The 22,233-nt window shown below is 37.3% G+C and overlaps 1 protein-coding gene across 21 annotated transcripts in view; it reads left to right on the forward strand.

The window, feature by feature from the left end:
- Window positions 1-22,233, forward strand: part of CACNA1D (calcium voltage-gated channel subunit alpha1 D) — a 168,374-nt gene that overhangs the window by 122,605 nt on the left and 23,536 nt on the right. For 9 of the 21 annotated variants that reach the window (XM_015640922.1, XM_015640926.1, XM_015640930.1 and 6 more), the window contains 11 exons: window positions 3,427-3,510; window positions 3,841-3,924; window positions 12,133-12,171; window positions 12,589-12,717; window positions 13,423-13,488; window positions 13,865-13,956; window positions 14,426-14,585; window positions 15,779-15,906; window positions 16,017-16,113; window positions 17,245-17,347; window positions 18,432-18,533. In XM_015640922.1, coding sequence (XP_015496408.1) covers window positions 3,427-3,510; window positions 3,841-3,924; window positions 12,133-12,171; window positions 12,589-12,717; window positions 13,423-13,488; window positions 13,865-13,956; window positions 14,426-14,585; window positions 15,779-15,906; window positions 16,017-16,113; window positions 17,245-17,347; window positions 18,432-18,533 — 1,084 coding nt within the window. The remainder of the gene's footprint in view (window positions 1-3,426; window positions 3,511-3,840; window positions 3,925-12,132; window positions 12,172-12,588; window positions 12,718-13,422; window positions 13,489-13,864; window positions 13,957-14,425; window positions 14,586-15,778; window positions 15,907-16,016; window positions 16,114-17,244; window positions 17,348-18,431; window positions 18,534-22,233) is intronic. The other 12 variants (XM_015640943.1, XM_015640941.1, XM_015640927.1 and 9 more) reach the window with 3 other exon arrangements.

Below are 22,233 nucleotides of genomic sequence, written 5' to 3' on the forward strand. Positions count from 1 at the left end.
CCTTAAGCAGAATTTTAACGTCTTTAATCTAAATTTCAAAATAGATGCATGTTAAAAACAACAATTAATTTATTTAGCTTCTATTAAGGTTTAATAATAGTAGGAACAATCTGAAACCAAACTTAATGCTTTGTTTTAGGGTCCATGAGGGAAGACTGGTAACTACTTCTATGTCTGTGTCACTGGTGGGTGGGTCTCTTAGGCTAGTATGACAGAATAAAGTTTTATTTATTAATTCTGTGCATTTAAAAAGTTATTTCAGAGATGTTCAAAGCATCAAATAAAAGCTCCATTTAACTCTGTAAAAATAAGAATAGATAAGAACCTGTTAGTTTTTATCTCATCTGCTTGACAGTGTCCCCTTAATATGTTGACAAAAGTCCTGTGAAAACGGTGATCTTTTGGTATTGCTGGTCATATAAACTTAAGACAACTATAAATGATTGCTGCTCCTCCTGTGATATTGTGTTGTGTAAAACCAAGGCACTGCAGACTGCCTTCCAGCTCTGAAATACATAAAACCTGGAGAAGTGCTCAATAGTAAAGGTGATGCTGGGTGTCTGGCACACTTGACTGGGAGATTGGATCACACAAGGCTTTGGAGAATGAGGCCCTAAATTTTCCAAGAGATTACTAAAAGAAATAAAATATTTATGTGGTAGATGTATGTAAACATATTCTGTTGCTAATTCTCTATGCCTACATATTCCCCAGGATCTGTGATTTTGTCCTCTGACATTCCTTAATGAGCAAATTTTTCATAATATAAGCTAAAAGAACAGGTCTTTTTCTTCACATTTGCTAAAATCTGTTACTCAGCATGGTTCAGTGCCATTCGAAACAAAATACAGCTATGGAATCAAAAATAATCCATCCACACATTCTGTATGTACAGCCTCCTGGTAGCCAGTTGTTGCTTAAACTTGTAATGATTTTCCATGTCGTTTTACATCAGATTTTTGTAAGAAAAAAGGAAAGATGGCTAGTAAGTGAATTGATCTTGGGTCCTTGCAGTGGTGAAAACAACTTATTTGCATGATGTTTATTTGCTGTGACTTGTCCATTCCTCCCTTTTCCAAAACCATCTTTATTTTCTCTTAGTTTTTTGTTTATTTGTATGCTTTTGCTTTTCATATTAGTTTGAACAATATTTGTCTATACTGATGGAAAAGGTTTCATAAAATAAATAAATAAATGTGTAAATTATTTTAGCTGTAAAGTGTTTTAGCTGTATTGAGCCAAAATGTGATTTTTTTTTTTTTATTTCAGTGCTTTATCCTGTAGCATGTCTAGTAAACTAATTTCTTCTGTAGCTGAAATTATCCTTTATTTGGAGGACCTTTTTTGGTTCTCACTGTAGAGGAAGATGGATAGCACAGCTCAGGATTGTGCTGATTATGTGTTTGCTGTTTGCCAATAGTCTCTTATTTTGTGTACATATCGAGAAAAATATTGGTATTCTAAAATCAAGGAAGATACTTAGAAATAAGGAATATGAATGATCAGGAAGAATTTGATGAGATCAGCTCCCTTTCTTTGGCTGGCAGCTGCTAATCTCACTAGGATTATACATTTCAGTATTGTTGGGGAGGTTCAGTGTGACTCTTAGTAGGGCTTTGGGAATGGCTCGTTCCCATGAGCAGGATGAGTAAGGAGGGAGCAGTAGGGAATTGTGCAAGAGCTCTTTGGAGTGGAGGCATTTCCTCAGGAGGCCAAATCCACGAGTGCTGGCTTTTGCCCCAAGACTGGAATTGATGGTTAACCCCAAGGAGCCAGAGTAGTGCAAAGGGCTGTAGAGATAACAATAATCTGATCATTTTCCTCTTACAGTCCCTTCCTTAGACAAAGGAATGATTGTAGCAATTTGTGTTTAAAAGAGCAGCATTAGAAACATAATGAGCCTTTCCTGACCCTGCTTCCTCTCCAAGAATGAAATGTAGAGCTGTTGTCTACTATAGCAGCTCTCTCACAGTCTCCAAGAGCAAATTTGAACTCAAAATAATCCTTTTTTCAAATATTAATGCACTCAGGTGCATTACTTTAAACTGTGAGATTACTAGAAATTCTAACAGTTTAAAATCTTGAGAAAAGTATCAGTCCAATTCTAAAATCAGTTTTGGAAAGGATTTTGCTTTTCTCTGCTAACAACTCATGTAATAATTTAAACTACTCAGCTAAAACACTCTATTTAGAGCAAACAGTGTAATAAAAAGTGTAACTAGATACAAGCTTAGATTAGCACATTTGTAATTTTAAACTTCTTGCTAAATGTATTATTTTAGAGCTTCAATAGTGGCTGAAAAGTTAGTATTTTAAAATTAATTACCAAGAAATGTGCATGTAAAAAATGTAATTTCAGCTTCTCTCATGTAATGCACATTCCTTAGTCGTGGTGGAATGATAGTTTAATACATCTGAATGAGATAAGGGGAAAGTTCAGGAGTTTTTGCAGTTCTGGATTTCTGTAATAACTAGGAAAAAAGCCACATATTGCAGAAAACTCTGGTCTCCATAGTCATCTTAACAATTGTAATACATCTTGATTTGTTCCACACTGGAACCTACCTGGAGGACTCTTCTGAAGTACCTCTTTGCTCAAACATGCAGTTTTTATGCCCACAGTTAATTGCATGATAGCCATTTGTAACCCTTTGCAGCCGTGTCCCACACACACGTGGGGAATATATTTAAAGATGTAAAATGTCAGAAGGCTGATGAAGCAATTGATGAAAATGAGTTTTCAGACACTGGACTGGCTGCACCAACCAAAAGCTTTAAGAAATTGTTCAGGTTGCTGTGGTTCACTGGCTACAGAATCAGCCTCTGACTGCAAGTGTAGAATGAGTTCCCATATTAGACCTAGTTTATGAATAGAAGATTAAATCAGTTCTCTAATCTCTATGCACAGTTTCACATTAATAACTGTGCATGTTTAGTCAGTGATAAGACTTGACCCTTTGAATATTTTTATCAATCACTTAGATAAGACTATCACAAAATCCTTGATGGTAAGGATTCAATTTCAATTGGCTTGGTTTTGCAGAATTACAGCAAAAGGGTTTTGTCCTCATTAGGGTATATAGGTAAGAATTTTTCAGCCTTGCTAGAAGCCCAAAACCAATTTTGGATGATGGCTTGCTTGCCAACATCGTGCTTATCTGATGGTGTGTTCTGCATGTGTAGAGTGTGTGTGTGTCTGTGTGTGTGTCTGTACATGTATATATATAATTATATATATACACACACATGCACATATATGTTGCTTTTCCTTCAGTAGGCAATATTGTTTGGTTTTGTTTTGTTTTCTCATTAGACCACAGGTTTTGTTTAACTAATTTCTGTTTATGCAAAACTAAACAGAAGTATGCAAATATTTGACATTTCATGTGTAATCACAAACGTTTGCACCCTGCCTGCTCTGTTCAGGGCTATTTTAGTGATGCCTGGAATACGTTTGACTCCCTCATCGTTATTGGCAGCATAGTAGACGTCGTTCTCAGTGAAGCTGATGTGAGTATATCCCAGCTTACTTTCCCCAGTCCCTACTTCTCTTTCTCTGTCTCCCCACTATTTCCATCATCTGGACAAGTCACAGATTTTGATCTGATGTTTCTAAAGTTTTGAGTACAGACCAGTCATAGGTCAATTATGTTGATATGGGAAATAAATAGCCTTTTTTTTCTACCAATTTTTTTTAGCTATGAAAGGGAAAGTTTAGATTGTATAGTGGTACATCAGAGAAGCCTAGAGTGTTTCTGTGTTATAACACTGTCCTTTTCTTCTCTTTCTCTGTTTGTGTTTTTCTCTTGCTCTCTTTCTGCTGAATGCTTGTCCTAACAGCACTATTTCACTGATGCATGGAACACTTTTGATGCCTTAATTGTTGTTGGTAGCGTCGTTGATATTGCTATAACAGAAGTTAATGTAAGTAGCAACTGTTCATGCACTAAATTGCTGTCATCAAGAAATACAGAAAATGTAAACTTAATCCCAAAAAAGTCCTTTTTTAGAAAAGCATGTTTAATCCTGGAATCAAAGAGCAAAACACTGATACAGATGTTTGTACAAGCTGCTGTTATTTATTTATATACTTGTATAGTTGCACATGCACACAGCACAATGAGACAATAAAAATTGTTTTTCTATATATGCACAGAAAATATTTAAAAAAAGGGAGTTAAGCTTATGTTGCTATCTTGCTTGAAGACCATTGCTTTTTGTAGGTAACTTGACCAAGATAATTGGAGATTCTGTAAGTTTTTAGTGGCTTGGTTTAACAGACGATGATTTCTTTTTTTGTCAGAGGTTTGGGTTGGGAGGGGTGCTGGCATTCATATCTCAGGAGGTAGCAGAAGAAGGGCACATAGAAAGGCTTTCCATGCTGTGAAAAATAGAATGTTTATTTTTCCCCAGTCCTTTTGTGTTTTATATCCTGCAGTAAGTGTTTGGAAGTTTGAATTACTCTTAAAGTACTTGGAAAACTCCATCTTTCCCAGAATTTTGTCTGATGGCCATTGCACATAATAGGTGTTTGGGCAACAGATTCACCCTGAAATTGCTTCCTGGTCTTGTGTTAAACTGTGACAGTCTCATGACTGACTAAATTCCTGGAAAGAAAATGGAGGAGCAATGAGAGAACATGGGAGCAGAAGAACTTAATCCTGACCTTTAGATTTCAGACTGATTTTTCTCAGTTCTGTGGGGATGGATCTTTCTGTGAACTGAAGGACCTTGAGCTGACAGGGAGGGTCAGGCAGCCCAGAGCTGCAGTGTCCTCTTTAGACTTTTCTTTAAATATAATTATTCTTCATGGAGCACATCTTTTAAAAGCTGCCTTTGATTAATTTTTGACTGTTTTTTTTCCTTTGTTTTGTTTAGTTTAGGGGTTTCCCCCCGAAGAGTTTTGCACTTAGGCTTAGAGCTCAAGTATTTGCAATTTGTCCACGATTTCCATTCACAGTAGTACTGGTGTAGGTGAGCAGAATATTTGAGTAGAGTAAAAAGACCAGTCATTTAGAATATCTTTCCCTCATAACTGCAAAAGATTGTAAAGAGATCAAAAGATAGCTCAGAGGTACTTCCATGAGCAAAGCAGATGTGTCTGTTCTCAGCAGTGTTTGGGCAGTGAGAATTGGGCAGCACTACTTGTAACTGGTCACTGCTGAGCTGTGAGGAACACTGGGATTTAGCAATTCTCACAGTGGTCTTGAAAATATTCTGGAGACCAAGTAATGATCTCCAAGATAAATACACACCACAGTCAACTACCAGCTCTGCCATTTCTTAATTTTCGTGTTACTCTCACAAGAGAAAAAATGCTCATCTTTGATTTCTTCTCGTTTTACACAGCAGACTCTTTGTGTACTAAGCATTGTCTGTTTCTGGTCTTGCCACTTTTCTGTGCTTTGTTTGTGCAAGTCAAGAATGTATTATGGTTTCAGTATATTTCTGGCCTTGATTTCCCATTTCCAACATGAAACATTTAATGTTGCAGAGTGTCCAGGGAAATTTCATAGATTTTTACTTTTACTGTTTTGATTCTACTGAACTATTCCTAGTTTAGTGTTAGATTAGTTTAGTGTAAATTTCTGTCATCCAAATCCAGTATTTCAGAATCTTTTTTCAGCATTCTGAATCATGCCATTCCACCTGTATTTGTTAACAGTGGCAGTGATCCTGGGAAATCTACATCTCTGCTGAGATGCTAACAGGACCTTGCTTCCAATGGGATTTCAAGCATGATGAAATAGCACCTGTAAATTCCCACTATAGAAACTGCCTGAGCTGAGGAAGCTCAGCCTTGTTTGAGGGCTGATTTGGAGCAGGGTAAATCACCTGCACTGAGAGAAAATCGGGTGTTGTTGCAGTCCTAATTGCAGGGACACAACCATCTTGATTGAACAGTGCAAAGGAGATGTGGGTGTGAATATTTCATGTCCTCAGTGTGAACTAAACATTCCTATAGGATTACAGATGTGATTGCCCCAAGCTGTGGAAACAGCTCAGCATCATTCTGACAGAGCAGCTGGGGATGCTTAGATCCAGTGCAAAGGCCAGTGAGATTGGAAATTAAATGTAATCTCTTTTATTTTGCTGTTAATTTTTCTAACATTTTATAAGAATATATATGCTTCCCTGAGGCTGAGTCTTCTGATCCAGTAAGCTCCCATTCTCACATAATACAAGAAATTTACTGTGGTTTGAATATTTTTGGGGTCTGTGGAAGTCAGTCTTTAATGTATTTAGCAATTTACAGGATTGCTCAGCATTCTCAAGAACTGGATCAGTGACCAACTCCAGAAATGAACCACCTCAGAGCAACATATATTTTGGAAATAAAAAATTTTCTGTGATTATCTTTTTAATTTACTCTGTCATTTAATATCCCTCCCTTCAACCTCCTTCTTTTATGAACCTAATTGGTTTTCATGTTCATTTTATTTTTAGAAATTATTAGAGGCAAGTATATATAAGTAAATATACATGTGGTATAGCAATAAAAAAAATAATTAAAACCACTACTAAAACCTATACAATTACTTCTGGGTTCTGTGGCCTTTTGTTTTCAGAAACTTTCACATGACATGCAAGATCTTGTGTGGTCATAGAAATGGTTCTTTTTCAACAAAAAAAGCAGAGTAATGATTGGCAGACTCAAAGTGTAGCCAGTCCAGTCTGGGAGAGGGACATATATAACTTATGAGAATGACAGATAAATAAATTGGAAATAAAATCTGAATAAATAAGTTGTTAAAAGGAAATAACATACAATCTGGCCTGACTGTATAGGAATGATCTTACTTGACAGCTCAGAAGCCATTTGGATGACCAACATTGAATGACTTAGAAGCATGATCACATTGTTGCTGGTTGTAATGGTTGTGAAGGTTTTAATTCACATTTTTTATTTAAGTTTCTTTTACCATTCATGTGCTGCCAAAACACTGAGAAAAATAGTGGAGAGTTCCCTTTCCTCATATTTTATGTAAATTATTAATGCCACCTCTATGGGACTGATTTTATTCCTGACATTTAAAAAAATCTTCAGGTTTTCTGTTGAAATAGGGCTTAAAGGAACAGCATTTATGTCTTCCTCCTGCACCCCTCAGGGAAACCCATCTGTCTTGAATCTTGATCTTGTGCTTGTGTGGAGGAGTGGAGTAAAGCCTCGTGCCTGCCTCCTGTAAGAGATTCTGGATTCAGCTTTGAACAAGAAGAGTCCAATTCAGTTTGAGTACCATTTTATGCACCCCTATCATATGTTAGAATTTAGATGTTGGTGCCAGTAATTTGTATTTTTGACTACTGTTATATTTTGTAAAGTTTTGCAAACATCTCTCTTTAGGCTTAAGGGTAGGTCAGAAAACTGCATTCTCATACAGCTTTGCCTTCGTTAGTGAGAAGTCTCAGTGCAACATCAAATCTCTAAAGTGTTGCAATATCTAATTTGGAGCCAGAGATAAATTTCTGAGCTGCTTCCATTGTGTTAATGATGAAATAATTTATTGACATTATTGCACAACAGAATAGTTATTAGTTATCCTTCTTTAGTTACTGGTTTAAAACCACGACACCTATAATACCAACATATCAATTATGTGAATTTAGAGCATAAATACATATTTTATAGGGGAAGAAGCGCTTATGAAAAATTTTTCAGAGGGTTTCTCACATTGACTTAAAATTTTAATTAGTTGATATCTATGGGCACTTGGTTCATGTTGAACAGGGAATATAGAGGGCACTGATAAGACTATGGAGAAAATTTCTTGCTCACATCTGAATTGCAGTAACTATTCTCTGAACAAATCGTGTGTGTTTATGCACATGGACGCACAGCACACATTTTTGGAGATATTTTGGCAACCTGAATGTTTTGCTATATATGGTATAGTCATCAAATGTGTTTGTCATTCAGATGTTCCTTTATTTATGGTGATGAGGACATTATCATCATGTGTCATTTGTTCATACTCTTGGACCCTTTGGCATGATATGTAAAAAAGAAGCTTTTGACCAACACCATTTACTAACATCACTGGTTTTCATCATGTTTATTTTTTGTTTAAGCACAGAGTTTGCTTCCAATGCATGATCCAATCTGTTTCACACTGTTCACAGTTTTGACACTGAAGTTCTTTTTAGGCAGGATGTTTATTTTGAACATTTGTTGCAACATGAGGAGTGTAACAAGGAGTTCCTGTTTAGGAAGTGTGCTACATTTTTCATAAGCAGCATTAGTACTTGACCAAAATTTGTAGCAGGTTGCAAACATTTTTATCAGTGAGTCAGAAATTTAGGTTGATCGTTGGTTATTTTTATTGAGGACTGGGATTGTTTGAGGAAGAAAACTGTTCTGTTGCACTTCAATTAAGTAAAAAAAGAAACATCATATATTACTGCCTATTTGAGGTATTTAAGGATTGGTTCAAGATTTCTTGGTTATGAAGTGCTTTGCTGACCTGGGCCCTGAGTGTAACTGGTCCATGGCTGGCAGAACAGGCAGAACAATGAGGACAGTGTCTGTGCTCATTCCCCTCATTGCAGTGTGTCTGTCTGCCAAGCAGGGAAAGCAGAAGCTGTCCATTTATTCCAGCTGTGACCATGACCAGACTTCTAGCAGACAGAAGCACACCTGTCATCTTAGGAATCACACAGTCCCAGCTTTAGGGGGACAAAAAAATCCTAATAGTGACCAGCCTGTCCCAAGTGTTTGGGACCAAGTAGCATTGGAATGATTGGTGGAAAATTAGGGGAAACAGGAGGCTGGAAGTAGATTGTCTGGCCACAGGTAATATTTTTATTTACCTTCTTGTCAATAGATATCATCCCTCTGCTCAGCCTGTACCCCTAAGCCTCAAGTCTATTCTAATATTTCCTTATATGTGCAAAATCAAAATGTGCCACCTTCTCATGTGTGTGCACGCTGTGTCACTGGTGCTGCAAACAAGGTTGTGTTCTTGGGTAGTGCCTGCTTTTTCCTTATCTGTAGGAAGCAGACACTCTGTTTTTGTCAGTCTGTCTTTTATTGTTGCTGGAGATTGTCTTATCTTTATCTCAGTTTCCCAGATGTGAACATTCATGCTGGATGGACACACATAACCATTAACTTTGTCCCCCTGATGAGCATTTCCTTTATAAATAAGTATGAATAATATTTTCTTTTGTGGTGTATCACTACATTAGCTTAAGTGAAATTGGTATTAGTAAAATAAACTAAGCTGCTGTATAATTGGATGCAAATGCCAAAGAGGGTAAAAAATTAGATACACTCTAAAATATTGAACCCAAAACACTTGCCCAGTGATGAATATTTTCAGCTCCAGTAGGAAAAACTCCTCTTGTATGGGGAGTTCATGTTCATACTTTGTTTCTAGAATTTATCTCCACCTTGGCATTATTGTACAATTTGATTTTTGTTAACAAAGTGTTTTTATTTTTCATTACTGGCCTGCACTTTCCAGTGTCCATAATTTGTAATCTCTTGCATATGACATCCTAACACTCCCCAGCAGCACAGATCAGCCATCAGAAACAGGCAAATGGGACCTCTTAGTCCAAAGAAGCTGAGAAAGAGATGTGTGAGGGGAGTGTGCACTGGGCAGTCCTGGGCATACACCACTGTGCAACCACAAATACCTTCAGTGACCTCCTGACAAAAAGTAAAATGAGGGATCATTATTCTGGAGCAGCTCCAGTAGAACTGATACATAGATTGGGTAATCTGACTTCTGCACTTGTAAAAGTGAGAATGAAGTAATTACTAAGACAGTTATATGTAGAAAACGTTGTTTTTTACTGCCTTTTCCTTTAGAGAATTTTTTTTTTTACAACCAAGTCATAATGCAAACTCATTATTCTTTTAATTTGGAAATGTGATTAAATAAAAATATGGAAGACCAAGTATCCTTTTTCTGGTATTATCTGTCCCATTATATATTGCCATCCTAATACTGATGCTAACTTATTTGGGGCCCCATGCTGCTCCCAATAAAACATAGTGGGAAAAATTCCCAAATGCCAACCCCAAAATTTTATTTCATTTTTTCAAGTGTCAGTTTGTGATGATTCTGTAATTTCATCTGATCTCTATCTGTCAAATACTATGCTCAGTTTTTGAGCGTACAAAATACCAAAGCAAATTAAGTGATTTGGTCACTATTTAGGAGAGTATCAAGCTTAACCTGAGTCAGTCACCAGAGATTAATATGACATTTCAGGGTTCATTTGCAGAAGGTGTATTTAAACTTTCTTTCTTTAGTTTTAGATTAAATGGATTTTTTTCTGTGCTAAAAAGTCAGTGTGGGTCTGTGTGCACTGGTGCAGGTTTGGGATTGGTTTAGGTAGGCAGCTTTGCAAGATTGCTTCCATGATCCGTGATATTTTGACATTTATGGTGTTTGTGATAATGAATTTTTCCTTAATTATGTTTTGATTTTATTTAAATTGCTGAAATATACAGGGAATTTCTAACGAACCAGTTGTCTTCCCATAGAACCAGATTTTCCTTCTGTTTTTTATAAATTCTTAGAAAGTTTAGATGTTACAGCTGATTTTACAAATACTCTGCTTGCTGAAGTTTAATAAGGAGATCTGGGGTTTGGTCAATTTAATGCATAAATTTAGTCATAATCCCTTCTAAAATGAAAAAACTTTTTGTTTCAGAATATATTGATATCCTTGCAGGGCATTAATGTATCCATATATAACTTGAAAATAGTTGAGCAAACTGTTATTTTTACCTCATTTCCCCCTAGTGATGCCTTTATATTATTTTTTTTTTGGAAAAAAAAGCGATAGAGAACACAATATTTTAACAATGATCTGATTTTTAAAAAGTACTACCTCTTGCTGCTTTTCTTTACCATCATACATTCGCATAATATATTTTCAACAATTCTTTTCCCTTCCTTCTCCTCAAGTTTTATCTTGAGTAGCAGCAGTATGTGAGATTTGAGTAGGTGAGGTGTGGCACTGAGTGTGCACCACAGTGTGCTGGGAGCAGCTCTGGGGAGGCATCGTGTTCACTGCTGCTCTGCAGGACAGGAATTGTTCAAAGGTGCTCCTTTCAAAGGAGGATATTTTAGGCAAGAGGGTAAGACTCATCACTGGGATCTAACATCAGAATCCCATTTTTTCTAGTGCTATAAATGTTTTAAAGACACTCCAGTTTTGGAAGAAGCTGCTGCAAGTTTGTCAAGCAAGCACAGAACATTGGTCCTTTAAGCTTTACTGCCTGCTCTGCAAAGTGTGTGACCATTTAGGCTCTCAGGAAAGTTTCTTCAAAATCAGACAGAGAATCAAGGAGAAAAGTGAGATGTTCCTCACAGCACACAGGGTTTGGCTCTGTGAACAGAAGTCGTGCGTGCCTCTCTGCTCCCTGTAGCTCCTGAGGGCTGCACAGATCTGTGATTCCAAAACATCAATCAAGTCCTGATGCCTTTCTCCACGCCTGATGCTGTTAGCTCAGGGGTGCTGAGGGTTTGAGTGTTGCCTCCTCAGGAGCACTGCTGGGGCAGGGTCAGCCTGCAGGGCTGGCAGTGTTTGTCTGGCACTTTGGCAGAGGCAGGAGCTGTCCCTGCTGAGCACTCTCAGTGCTCATCACCTCAACAGATTAACTTCGCTGTAAGGGAGCTCCTGACAATTGTTGTCCTAAAACACAATTACTTGTCTGTGGTTAGATTCCAGTGATGGAGTAATTAATCTTCAAAAAAGGCAGAGCAGAAAAGGACCTTGAAAGGCTAGTTTGGCTCCAAGGCTTTGTTCCTGAGTTTTAGCTGGGCTTCCTGCTATGATTTCATACAACCTGTGAAAATTGATGGCTAACTTTTTCCTTTGGCCTACCTAGGAGCAAATATTTTATTTTGTATTTACTTTCCATTGAATCTTTTAAGCATGTTTTATACCAGCAGATTTTATTATGAGTCAGACAAAAGTGTTTTAGCCTGAGTTAGCCAACATAAGAAGATGATTTCATAAGGGAATTAATGTTTTGTTCAGGACATATATTGAGTTGAAAGATGTTCATTTACCTTTAGAAATTAAAAATGTTCTTAATTTTGCTTATGGTTAAACTAACTTTTTTTAATCTTTAATTTGATTTTAATATTTAATGTTCTTAATTTCTTAAAGCCAAAGCCAACTGAAACAGTCACAACTGATGAGTCTGGGGTAAGATCAGTAAAGTGACCCCAGTGGTTTTACCTATACTTGAGTTTATTCTTTTTACCATGTCTTTTTTCCACCAAGTTTTTCTGTATTTTTCATTCCTGTCTGACTGCAAAGGTGTTATGCAGTGGTTTGCATTCATTGTCAGTGTTCTATTGGAGTCTATTACAAACAAACCCAATGCGATCCTATTAACAAACCAGAAAACTTGGAAATGCATGTGGTGTGTGAAGCATTTCTGCAGGTCCTGTGTTTTCAGCATGTAATTTTTCCTTTCATATCATGATTATCAAGGTGAACAGGCCCTCAAGATACATTTCCAAATCTTACCTCTTCCACCTTTGCACTTTATGTTGTTTTTCTGGAAGTGTTGCATGTTTGAGTTTGTATTTGGTTTGACTTCTCCATGATGCTCTTCAGAACTCTGAGGACAGCGCTCGGATCTCCATCACTTTTTTCCGTCTCTTCCGTGTGATGAGGTTGGTGAAGCTGCTGAGCAGAGGAGAAGGAATCAGAACATTACTCTGGACATTTATCAAGTCATTTCAGGTTAGCACAATTTATTTAAATCTACTTTTTAATTAAAACCATTTATACACCAAATTTTATGAAGCAATACCATGTAGAATGCAAAAATATTTAAGTTCATGTTATCAATAATGACATATTTAAATATATTTGTATATTAATGACAAAATTAATTTCACTGATTACTTCTGAGAGTCTGAGGGACGTTCTTTGTCATTTAATGTTAGTTGTTACTGTGAGGTTTCTGTGGTACTTCAGGAAAAGGTATTTGGTATATTTAAAAGAGATGGGATAGTTTTGACATATATAGATCTCATGCTTCCACACATTTTTATTAGATGACTAGAAAAGAAGAATTTAACACATCTTTTACAAGAAAACAATTTCAGAAGCGAAATAGATACTTGAATCCTTGCTCCTGAAAACTGATAAATGTGAAGTTAATGAACCTCTGTAACTGTATAGAAATAAGTATCTTTGTGTTGTCAGTATTGAAAATAAAATTAAAAACACTAAAGATGATCTTCCCACTGGATTTCTGGCAGAAGTAATTTAAAATACAATGAAGCTGGTATGTATTGCATGCAGCAAATATTAAGTGACAGGTAATAATTGGAAGAAAAACCTTGGAAAAAATCTGTGTGGAACAGAGAAATGACTTTTGCAAATGGAAATAGAAATGATGTTGTGAGATTTTTTAAAGACAATTCACCTGTCCCTTTCTAGGCTCTGCCTTACGTTGCCCTTCTGATTGCCATGCTGTTCTTCATCTATGCTGTCATTGGAATGCAGGTAATCAGAGAATTCTTTTCAGAACTAGACAACAGCACAGATTTGTCTGAGACTTGTTTCTTAAGTTGCTTGTTGAAACATTCCTTCGATAGTGGTGCTATGTATAAGGCAGAGCTTTTTTATTTGGCTCTGATTTTCTTGATCAGGAAATTCCAAAAGGTGCAAGAGAAGAACTTGGTGTGCTGCTTTTTTTTTTTCATTTCCTTGTATATGTGATATATTTACTGCACTTACATGACTATATGAAAAATCTAAAGCAAAATTAAAGTGTTTTTATGAAATTTCATGTATTCTGAAGGAAGTTTAGATTGCAAAGCCTACAGCCTCTGACAGCTCAGGTCACTGGAATGAGAGTCAAAATTCTGGTTTATTGTAGGTATTTGGAAAAGTGGCCATGAGGGACAACAATCAAATAAACAGAAACAACAATTTTCAGACTTTCCCCCAAGCTGTGCTTCTTCTCTTCAGGTGAGCAAACCTTAACTCGAGACAGGCTTTATGCAAATGTGAAAAAAAGCAATAGCATAAATTAGAGACAGGCATTTCTTCAACCACAGCCGAAATCTCATCTTGTACAAATATGTACACTGAAATTTTATGACAGATTTTCATACACAACACTGCTTTTGTACACAGTAACTCCACTGCAATAAATATTTAACTTGTAAATCACAGTTTGGGGTTACAGTTTTTACAGGCAAGCCTAAGTGCATTAGTCTACCTTATAAAATGTGTCTGCAAAGTCAGATTATGCTTGTCAGTTCTGAAACTTGCTCTGCACTTTTCTTTAATTGGCTCCTGCTCTGAAATGTTCATAGTCTGTCTTCACATTTGTGCTTGTACACCTTCCAGTGTTTTCTCAGAATGTAATAAATGAGTACATTTTGGATCCATCTTGATCAAATAATGCTGAATTTATCTTTGTGGCGTTATAAAGGTGTGCAACTGGAGAAGCCTGGCAGGAAATCATGTTGGCATGTTTGCCTGGAAAGCGCTGTGACCCAGAATCCGATTATAATCCTGGGGAAGAATACACGTGTGGAAGCAATTTTGCCATCATTTATTTTATCAGTTTTTACATGCTCTGTGCATTCTTGGTGAGTTGAGCTTGTGCTTATTAGCAGCAATGAACTTTGGCATTTTGGCTTTCTTCTGAATGAAGAGTTGTGAGTTGAGAGAATGACTGAAAATCCAATATCCAAAATATTTTGGCAATGTTATGTTTTTCCATACAGAGTGTTAAATCCTATATTTTCGAACCATTTTTACAGCGAGAGTGGTGAAACACTGGCACAGGTTGCCCAGAGGGGTGGTAGATGACCCCCATCCCTGGGAATATCCTAAGTGAGGTTGGACAGAGCCCTGAACAGCCTGATCTGGCTGAAGATGTCCTTGCTTATTTCAGGGAACTGGTGTAGATGACCTTTAGAGGTCCTTACCAACCCAAACTATTTTATGGTGCTAAATTCCCACACGTGAGGTTTTCTTCTGACTGCACATGTGTGCAGGGTGGTTTGCTGTACATTTGAAAGCTGAGTTAGCAGTCTTTTCATAGCTGGTATTTCATGCATTTCTCAATGGTACCATTAAATATTCATTAATAATGGAGCTGCAATTCCCATGACTGAGTATTAATGCTGTTTTTTTGTTTGTTAGCAGAATTTGGATTTGTACATTTCTACAAATGTCCTCATGTGTGGCATGTGAGAAGTGAACAATAACCTTTCACCCTAATCTGTGGCAGAAATGAGTTATTTTCTCTGAAATAATCATTGAAATAGGTTTTTCCTCATAGCAGGTGTCTGGTATAAGCTGGTTGACTTGTTCTATTCACAGTAATTTGTCTCCTTGCAAAAGGAGAGCTGGTCCAACAAAATTCTGTGAACTGATGTAAACATATGTTCTGTTGCTCTGTATCACCTTCTGTGTTAACAAAATGTATTGTCATCAAATTGAATCCTATTCCTGAGATACACATTGTGTCATAATGTGTGTATTGGATCCATTCACCAGTTTGATGTAGTGGGATCTGGTAAATTGAGGAAGAGAAACAAAACTGTGTTGTAACCTAGGTCAAAAAATTGAGTACTCTAAAATAGAACCATGTTCCTGTCATGTCATTATTTGATAGACTTCCAGTTAGTTAAATGCAAATATTTTCAGTGATATTTGATGATATTTGCCAAAAACTTTTGATTACCTGAGTTCTTAAGCTACTGTGTATTGAATTGACAAAAAAATCAAAATAATCAAGGAACATTGTTCTTAATTACTTTTAATTTCTTTTTAGATTATAAACTTATTTGTGGCTGTCATTATGGATAATTTTGATTATTTGACACGTGACTGGTCTATTCTGGGCCCCCACCATTTGGATGAATTCAAAAGAATATGGTCAGAATATGACCCTGAAGCGAAGTAAGTTAGATCATTTCTCTGCTATGATTTATTTGGTAAAAACAATACAAGCAGAACAGGGTGTATTTTTTGGGAGTGGATGTTTGTTAACTGATGTGTGTTGGTTCTAGGGGAAGGATAAAGCACCTTGATGTGGTGACATTGCTGAGACGGATTCAGCCACCACTTGGTTTTGGCAAGTTGTGCCCTCACCGAGTGGCCTGCAAGGTGGGTTTCACCTGATTTTGTCTGACTGCAGGATGATAAACCAGGCTGGAGTGAATAACAGTATGTGACAATATGTAGCAGCAAGAAGACAGAAAATTAATGGGAGTTTAAAATGTTATAGAATCTGTCAGGCCAAATGTGTAAGTTTGACGAGCATCAATGGCATTTTAATGTAAAAGTTGAAAAGCAATACCAAGGAGTCGAATGATTGTTACATTATTTGATGACTTCAGAATTACAGATATTGAGCTTTTAGCAATTTTGTTGGGAATAAGATCAAACCTGTTAATTGAAGGATTACTACAACAGTACTGTCATTTGGATTCCTTGTGTATCTGTTTTATAAACAGGTAAAGTTGACATGTAAACCTCTGGCTGAAACTCAGTGTCACAAGGTTTACTTACAGCAAACCTCTATCAAACTTCTACCTAGGCTAACATCAATTATCCATTAATTAATGCTTTTAAACTAGAATAGAAGAAAATTCAAGTCAGACATTAGGAAAAGATTTTGATAGGTGAAATTGTGTCCTTTTGGCAGACAGGGTCACAGCAATGCTGCTCTAGAAGGACTCTGATGCAGGGATGGACTGACCCAAAGAGAAAAGCCCCTTTCACAGCAGTTCAGTGTAGCTGGCATAAGAGACTCACACCATCACTGAAGAGTTACCTGAGGAATGAATGGGCTGAGACAATTCACAGCTGGTGCTCTGACCCTTCATGGAGCATGAGGGACCCCTGGGAGACCTGGGACACAGCTGTAGCTGGAGTCCCTGCCCTCAAATAACTGCTTTTGTCCTTAGTAATGGCACAGTGTGACTCAGTCAGAAACTGGGCCTCAGTGTTTGAAAGTTAGCTCATTAAATAGCTCAGGAAATCTTTTGTACAGTTTCAACTTGTGCATTAGCATGCATGAAATTAATACCAAAAAGAAACATTATTGTTCTTAATTACTCCGTATTATACACTGCTAGGATGGAAAACTCAACTTTATTTTGAAGAACTTACATAATTTATATTCCTCTCAGTAATACTATTCTTTGAATACATCAGCTTTTCAAAAATTAACATTACAGGAGTATTTTTCAAAGAAGGCAGCATCAAAATTTGTTTTCCTTTTCTCATTTTCAGAGGTTAGTAGCCATGAATATGCCACTAAACAGTGATGGGACCGTCATGTTCAATGCTACTTTATTTGCTTTGGTTAGGACTGCTCTAAAGATAAAAACAGAAGGTAAGGCTCTTTTCACTGTAAAGCCTTTGCTGCCCTTGTCTGAAAGCACAATGAGGAAAAGTTATAATTTATTTCTTTGTTGGTTCTGAGTAGGACTGCCTTGGTCTCTCTGCATCTGGTTTGCTTTTGGGTCATGGATTGTATTCACTGTTGCTAGGAATGATTTGCTAGAAAATGAAAGCAAAGGGATGGTGAGGCCAGAGCCAAAGACACCTCAGAAATTATTCTGATTTCATCTGGTCAGATAAAAACGTGCAGCACTGGCATAGTAGGAGTTCTACTGCAAGAAATGAATGAATTTCCCATCCTGCCCAAGCAAGGTGCTCCTTCCTCCCTACCTTTTAGCTCAGTGCCTTGGATCCCACAGTGGTACAACTGCAACTTTTGTGCACTTGAAAGCAACATTCCCAGTCTGGTTGAGGCCAGTTCTGACTGGGTTGAATAGATTTCTCTCATTTGCATTAAAGAGGAAAAGGTTTTTAAAGATAGTGGGATGTTTTAAAATCTTTCTATTTTTACACATTTTTCAAATTTTTTTGGCCATTTTTTACTGCTTTTGTTTCTGTTTCTTTTGCTGCTCTCAGGAGAATTTGGGTTCTGCTGGTAATAACAAACCTAGAATAAAGCCTCTTGGGCATTGTTGTGTGAGCAATGCAGGTGGTGAAAAACTGCTCAGTACTCAGTTGCTTGAACTTTCAAGCCTGTACAACTGAGTAATTACTGTGATTAAGTAAATAAAGGCTCAGCTTTGGATCAAGGAAGAAGTAGCTCATAAAAAAAAAGTCATCACTTTCTGGACAATTTAAGCAGAAGAAATGACAGAGTGAGGCCAAGGTCTGGAAATCACCTTTGACTTCTGCAGTGCTCCAGAGCTGGATTTGCAAGCACAAGGAATTTGCTGTCATATGCCCTTTTTTCCCTTTAGTTGGGATATTGTCTGCTACATCACATAGCGTGGGTTTGCCCCAAAGGACCTCTATCACAGTCTCTACTTTTATACAGCTAATTAATATCCAAAGGATCATTCACTGCAGCTGGTTGAACCATATTTGCCATCCTCTCTTTTGCCATTTCCTTGCCACAGGTAACCTGGAGCAAGCCAATGAAGAACTTAGAGCAGTCATAAAGAAAATATGGAAGAAAACAAGCATGAAATTACTTGACCAAGTTGTCCCTCCCGCTGGCGGTCAGTCTGATAAACTCTGCCATGTGCTGTTCTCTGTGCATGTTGGTCTTTCTAGAGTGTCAGGAAGCAAGGAAATAAAACAGCTAAATTTTGCAATTATAATGTGATTGAAGGACAACAAACAACAGCAAATTAAATACTGAGACAATTATATCCTTTTGCAGTAGACAGTACATAGAGGACTGATAAGTGAAACTTAGATCAAAATGAGAGAGAGAGGAAAAAAAAATGTTATGCTTATTTTCTTACTTGAAAAAATACCTTATTAGACCCAAATATAGTCTTGATTTCAAATCATTCAGCAAAATAAACTAGCTTGATTTCAATGCATTGAGCAAACACCATGTTTTGTACTATGCTACATTATAGCTTATTTGCTTGTATATGTTGAATACTTCTGGGAGGAGAAAAAATAATTGCCAGCTTAAATTTTTTCTTGCCAAATTAATAAAGCAAGAAGCTAGATTATCTCAGTTACACTAATCTAAACCAGAGCCATTGCACAGATGATGGAAATGGTTCAGATTTATGCCAATAAGACTGAGATATGACTGTGGCCCATTTAAAGTGATATCTGAATTGAAATGACACCAAACATTTGTAAGAACTACAAGGCACATTTATTAAATGGTCTTACGTGCCTTAAAATGACATGTCAATATCTCTCTTTGTAAATATATATATTCTGATATATATATTTAGCCTTTTTCAATATATACATTTTTATTACTATGCTGTAGTATAGGTTTAGGTGACTGTTTTCTACTTGCTTTTTAAAGTTTTAAAGGTGCAGGATCTGTCTTGCTGTCACTCATGCCCAGGGTATATTTACCCAGACATCCAATCCTCAGATCCATGGTAATCCCCTGGTGTTCCCTGTAGTTTATTGTACCTTCAGAGCATTATGGCAGGTCCCAGGACTGCTCAGACTCCAGCCCCTGGCCCTGGAAGGGGATGCTCAGTGCCAGGAGGAGGAGGAGGAGGAGCACTGCCTGCTCTTGGCATCACCAGGAGCAGCAGCAGCACCTCTATGGCTGGAGGAGCCACTTGCTGCTGGATAACAGTGGGGATGAAGCCAAAAATCTGGCTAAATTGGCTTTCCAAAGGGGAACTGATACTGCACATTTAAAACAACTTTTGTGTTCTACTCTGTTGTTTTTAGCCTTACACCTAAATGCTTGCATGGCATAGATGAATCGCTTTGTTATTGTTGTAACTATGTGCTTGAGCTTTTTCTGCAGCCTCTGTTCCTTTCAACTATGAGTCTTTCCGAATATTCTGAAGCAATTCTGTTTTAGGGTGGTGGCATGGAATTAGTGTTGCCTCTTGCCAACTTTATTCCCCTACATTTTTATTGAAATAGACACGCATGCTTCAGAATAGTGAGCTCTGCCTGCCTAAATCAATCTGACAAAGAACCTGTACAGATTACATTCCTAGAACTAATCTCACATAGTAATTCACTCTTAACTTCAGCTTCATTTCATTGCTGAGTATAAGCTGTGTATTTATTTTCAGCTATACTAAAATTCATTGCTAATGTTTATTCTGCAAATGTAGCTCTTCAGTGTAGCTGGAAGGCTGAAAACCTGGATGTGCTCAATTGATAGGAAATAGGATGCCTTTGGCATATAGTATAATGGGAATGTGTTGGGAAGTCCTGCAGATTTATGAATTTTCAATTCCAGTTTACTTTGTTCCTCTTTGGACCTTGTTATGATTTACCTGAAAATTGAAAATATTGTAAATCACCTAGAAAAAAAGAGAAATACAGCTAGTTTACATTCTTATGCCATAGGAGTGTGAAATAGCTTAGTGTACAATAGAAATTAGTTTTGATGTTTAATATTCAATGGAAAATTGTCTAGGAATTAACACCAGTGACAGCTGATAATAACAACTTCCCAAGAGAGGGAAAATTCTCTTCAATATAAGTCAACAAAAAATTCAAATTCAATATGTTAAAATCATTTGCACTTGAAATTATTGAGAGGTGCAGTTTATAGTAGTTTGCTGCAGTATTCTGCTGATATTACTGAATGCTGGGTCCTCTGTGTGTCATGGCTTTGTCTCCAGAACACTTATTTGCAGAGCAGAATTAAAATAATCAGTATAGCAAGGGTTTTTTTTCCCCCATTGGACTATAAATAGATCCACTAGAGATAAACAATTAATTCTTGGTACTGATTAAATAACTTATTATAACTCAGTGAGACTGTTAATAGTTAGCAACATGTTTTCAGTACAGAAAGGTGAAACTGCTTTGCAAAAACATAGAATGCCAGTCAAATGTCTAATGAATGAATGAGATTAGAGAGTAAGAGAAATACCTAAAACTCACTAAGGACTCACCTGTATTCTCTAAGCTTCACAGTCTCCACCTGAAAATCTGAAAATTCATTTAATCCTGCCTAGTATTTTTTGCCTCTTCCAAGAGCTTCCTTTCAAAACGATTCCTATTGCCGTCACTAATTGTAATTAGCAATTTGTCTGTTCTGTGGTCAGTTATGCTTAGCTGCCTTCCTCTACCTGTCTATACCTGGCTATATGTGTGTTACTCAGAAAACAGAGTCAAGGCTGGCTCCCCTTGGCCAGGCATCGGTTCCTGTGTGCTCGTGTCTGCAGAAGGCCTGGCTGTGCCTGTGACGTACGCAAGCACCGCGGGGACACAGACTCGGGCACGCACAGCCCAGCAAACTGGCGGTGCATTTCTCTGATGTGCTGATGAAAAACTGGTGCACGTCCAGAGTGGTCAATAAGGGCCCTTTGTTTCTGCATCCTGCTGTTTCACAGGTGTTGTCATCCCAGGCACAGTCAGTGGTGGTGCAGTGTCATAGCCTGACGTGAGACATGCTCTGAGTGCAACCCATAGCAGTGTTTGTTATGAGTCTGTCACTTCTGTGTGCTTGTTCTTTCTGGGAGCCATTTGCTAACTCGCTTCCTTATGAGTTCTGTTCAAATACTTGAAATGAAATAGTTTGAAGGATGGGGAAAGGCTTATCTGGGAAGTTAAACCAGAGCTACGCTGCAGATCTGAACTAGGGAAGGCAAGTTTATGTTACGTGCTGTGTAAGAGATCTCGTCCTAGTACAATGCACCATTAGCCTCCTGAAGAGCTGCAAAAGAAGATTACAGGTGAACATCAAAGCAAATGTTCACAAAAAGTTTATTAATGAGATTCATGGAGTCAATTAGAAAGCTTTTTATTGCTGAGATGGAATCCATAGGGTGGTGAGCATTTCTTGTGAGCTGTTCCTGATGTTTCCTGCTAGTTCCTCCTTTCCTAGCAGGAACTGGGGGGCTCTGACCCTTGAGGAGTTGTCAGAGTTTGGCAGAGCAGGCTCTTTAATATGCTAAAATATTTCCTGCAGCAGACTGGTCTCCCAACCAGTATCTTTTGAAGAAATTGTAACTATTTTTGTTTTGATATATTTAAAGACAAACTGCTGAGACAAGACATTCTGGGTGCATTTTCACTGCAGTTAAAGCCTATTTCACTTTCTCACATGCACACAGCCCACTTCAGACATTATAATGAGAGGAGCTGATTTTGTATGGTAGAGGTTTCATTTTGAGATAAATTTTATCCAAGAGGTAAAAATGGATTTAAAAAGTATTGTCCATGGAATGGATTCCCTACCCTCCTCTCCTTGATGACAGCAAGTCACTAAAAGAAGAAAGTCAATTTAAATTATAAAAA

This window comes from Parus major, chromosome 12 (genome assembly GCF_001522545.3).
Source record: "Parus major isolate Abel chromosome 12, Parus_major1.1, whole genome shotgun sequence".
Taxonomy (NCBI): Eukaryota; Metazoa; Chordata; class Aves; order Passeriformes; family Paridae; genus Parus; species Parus major.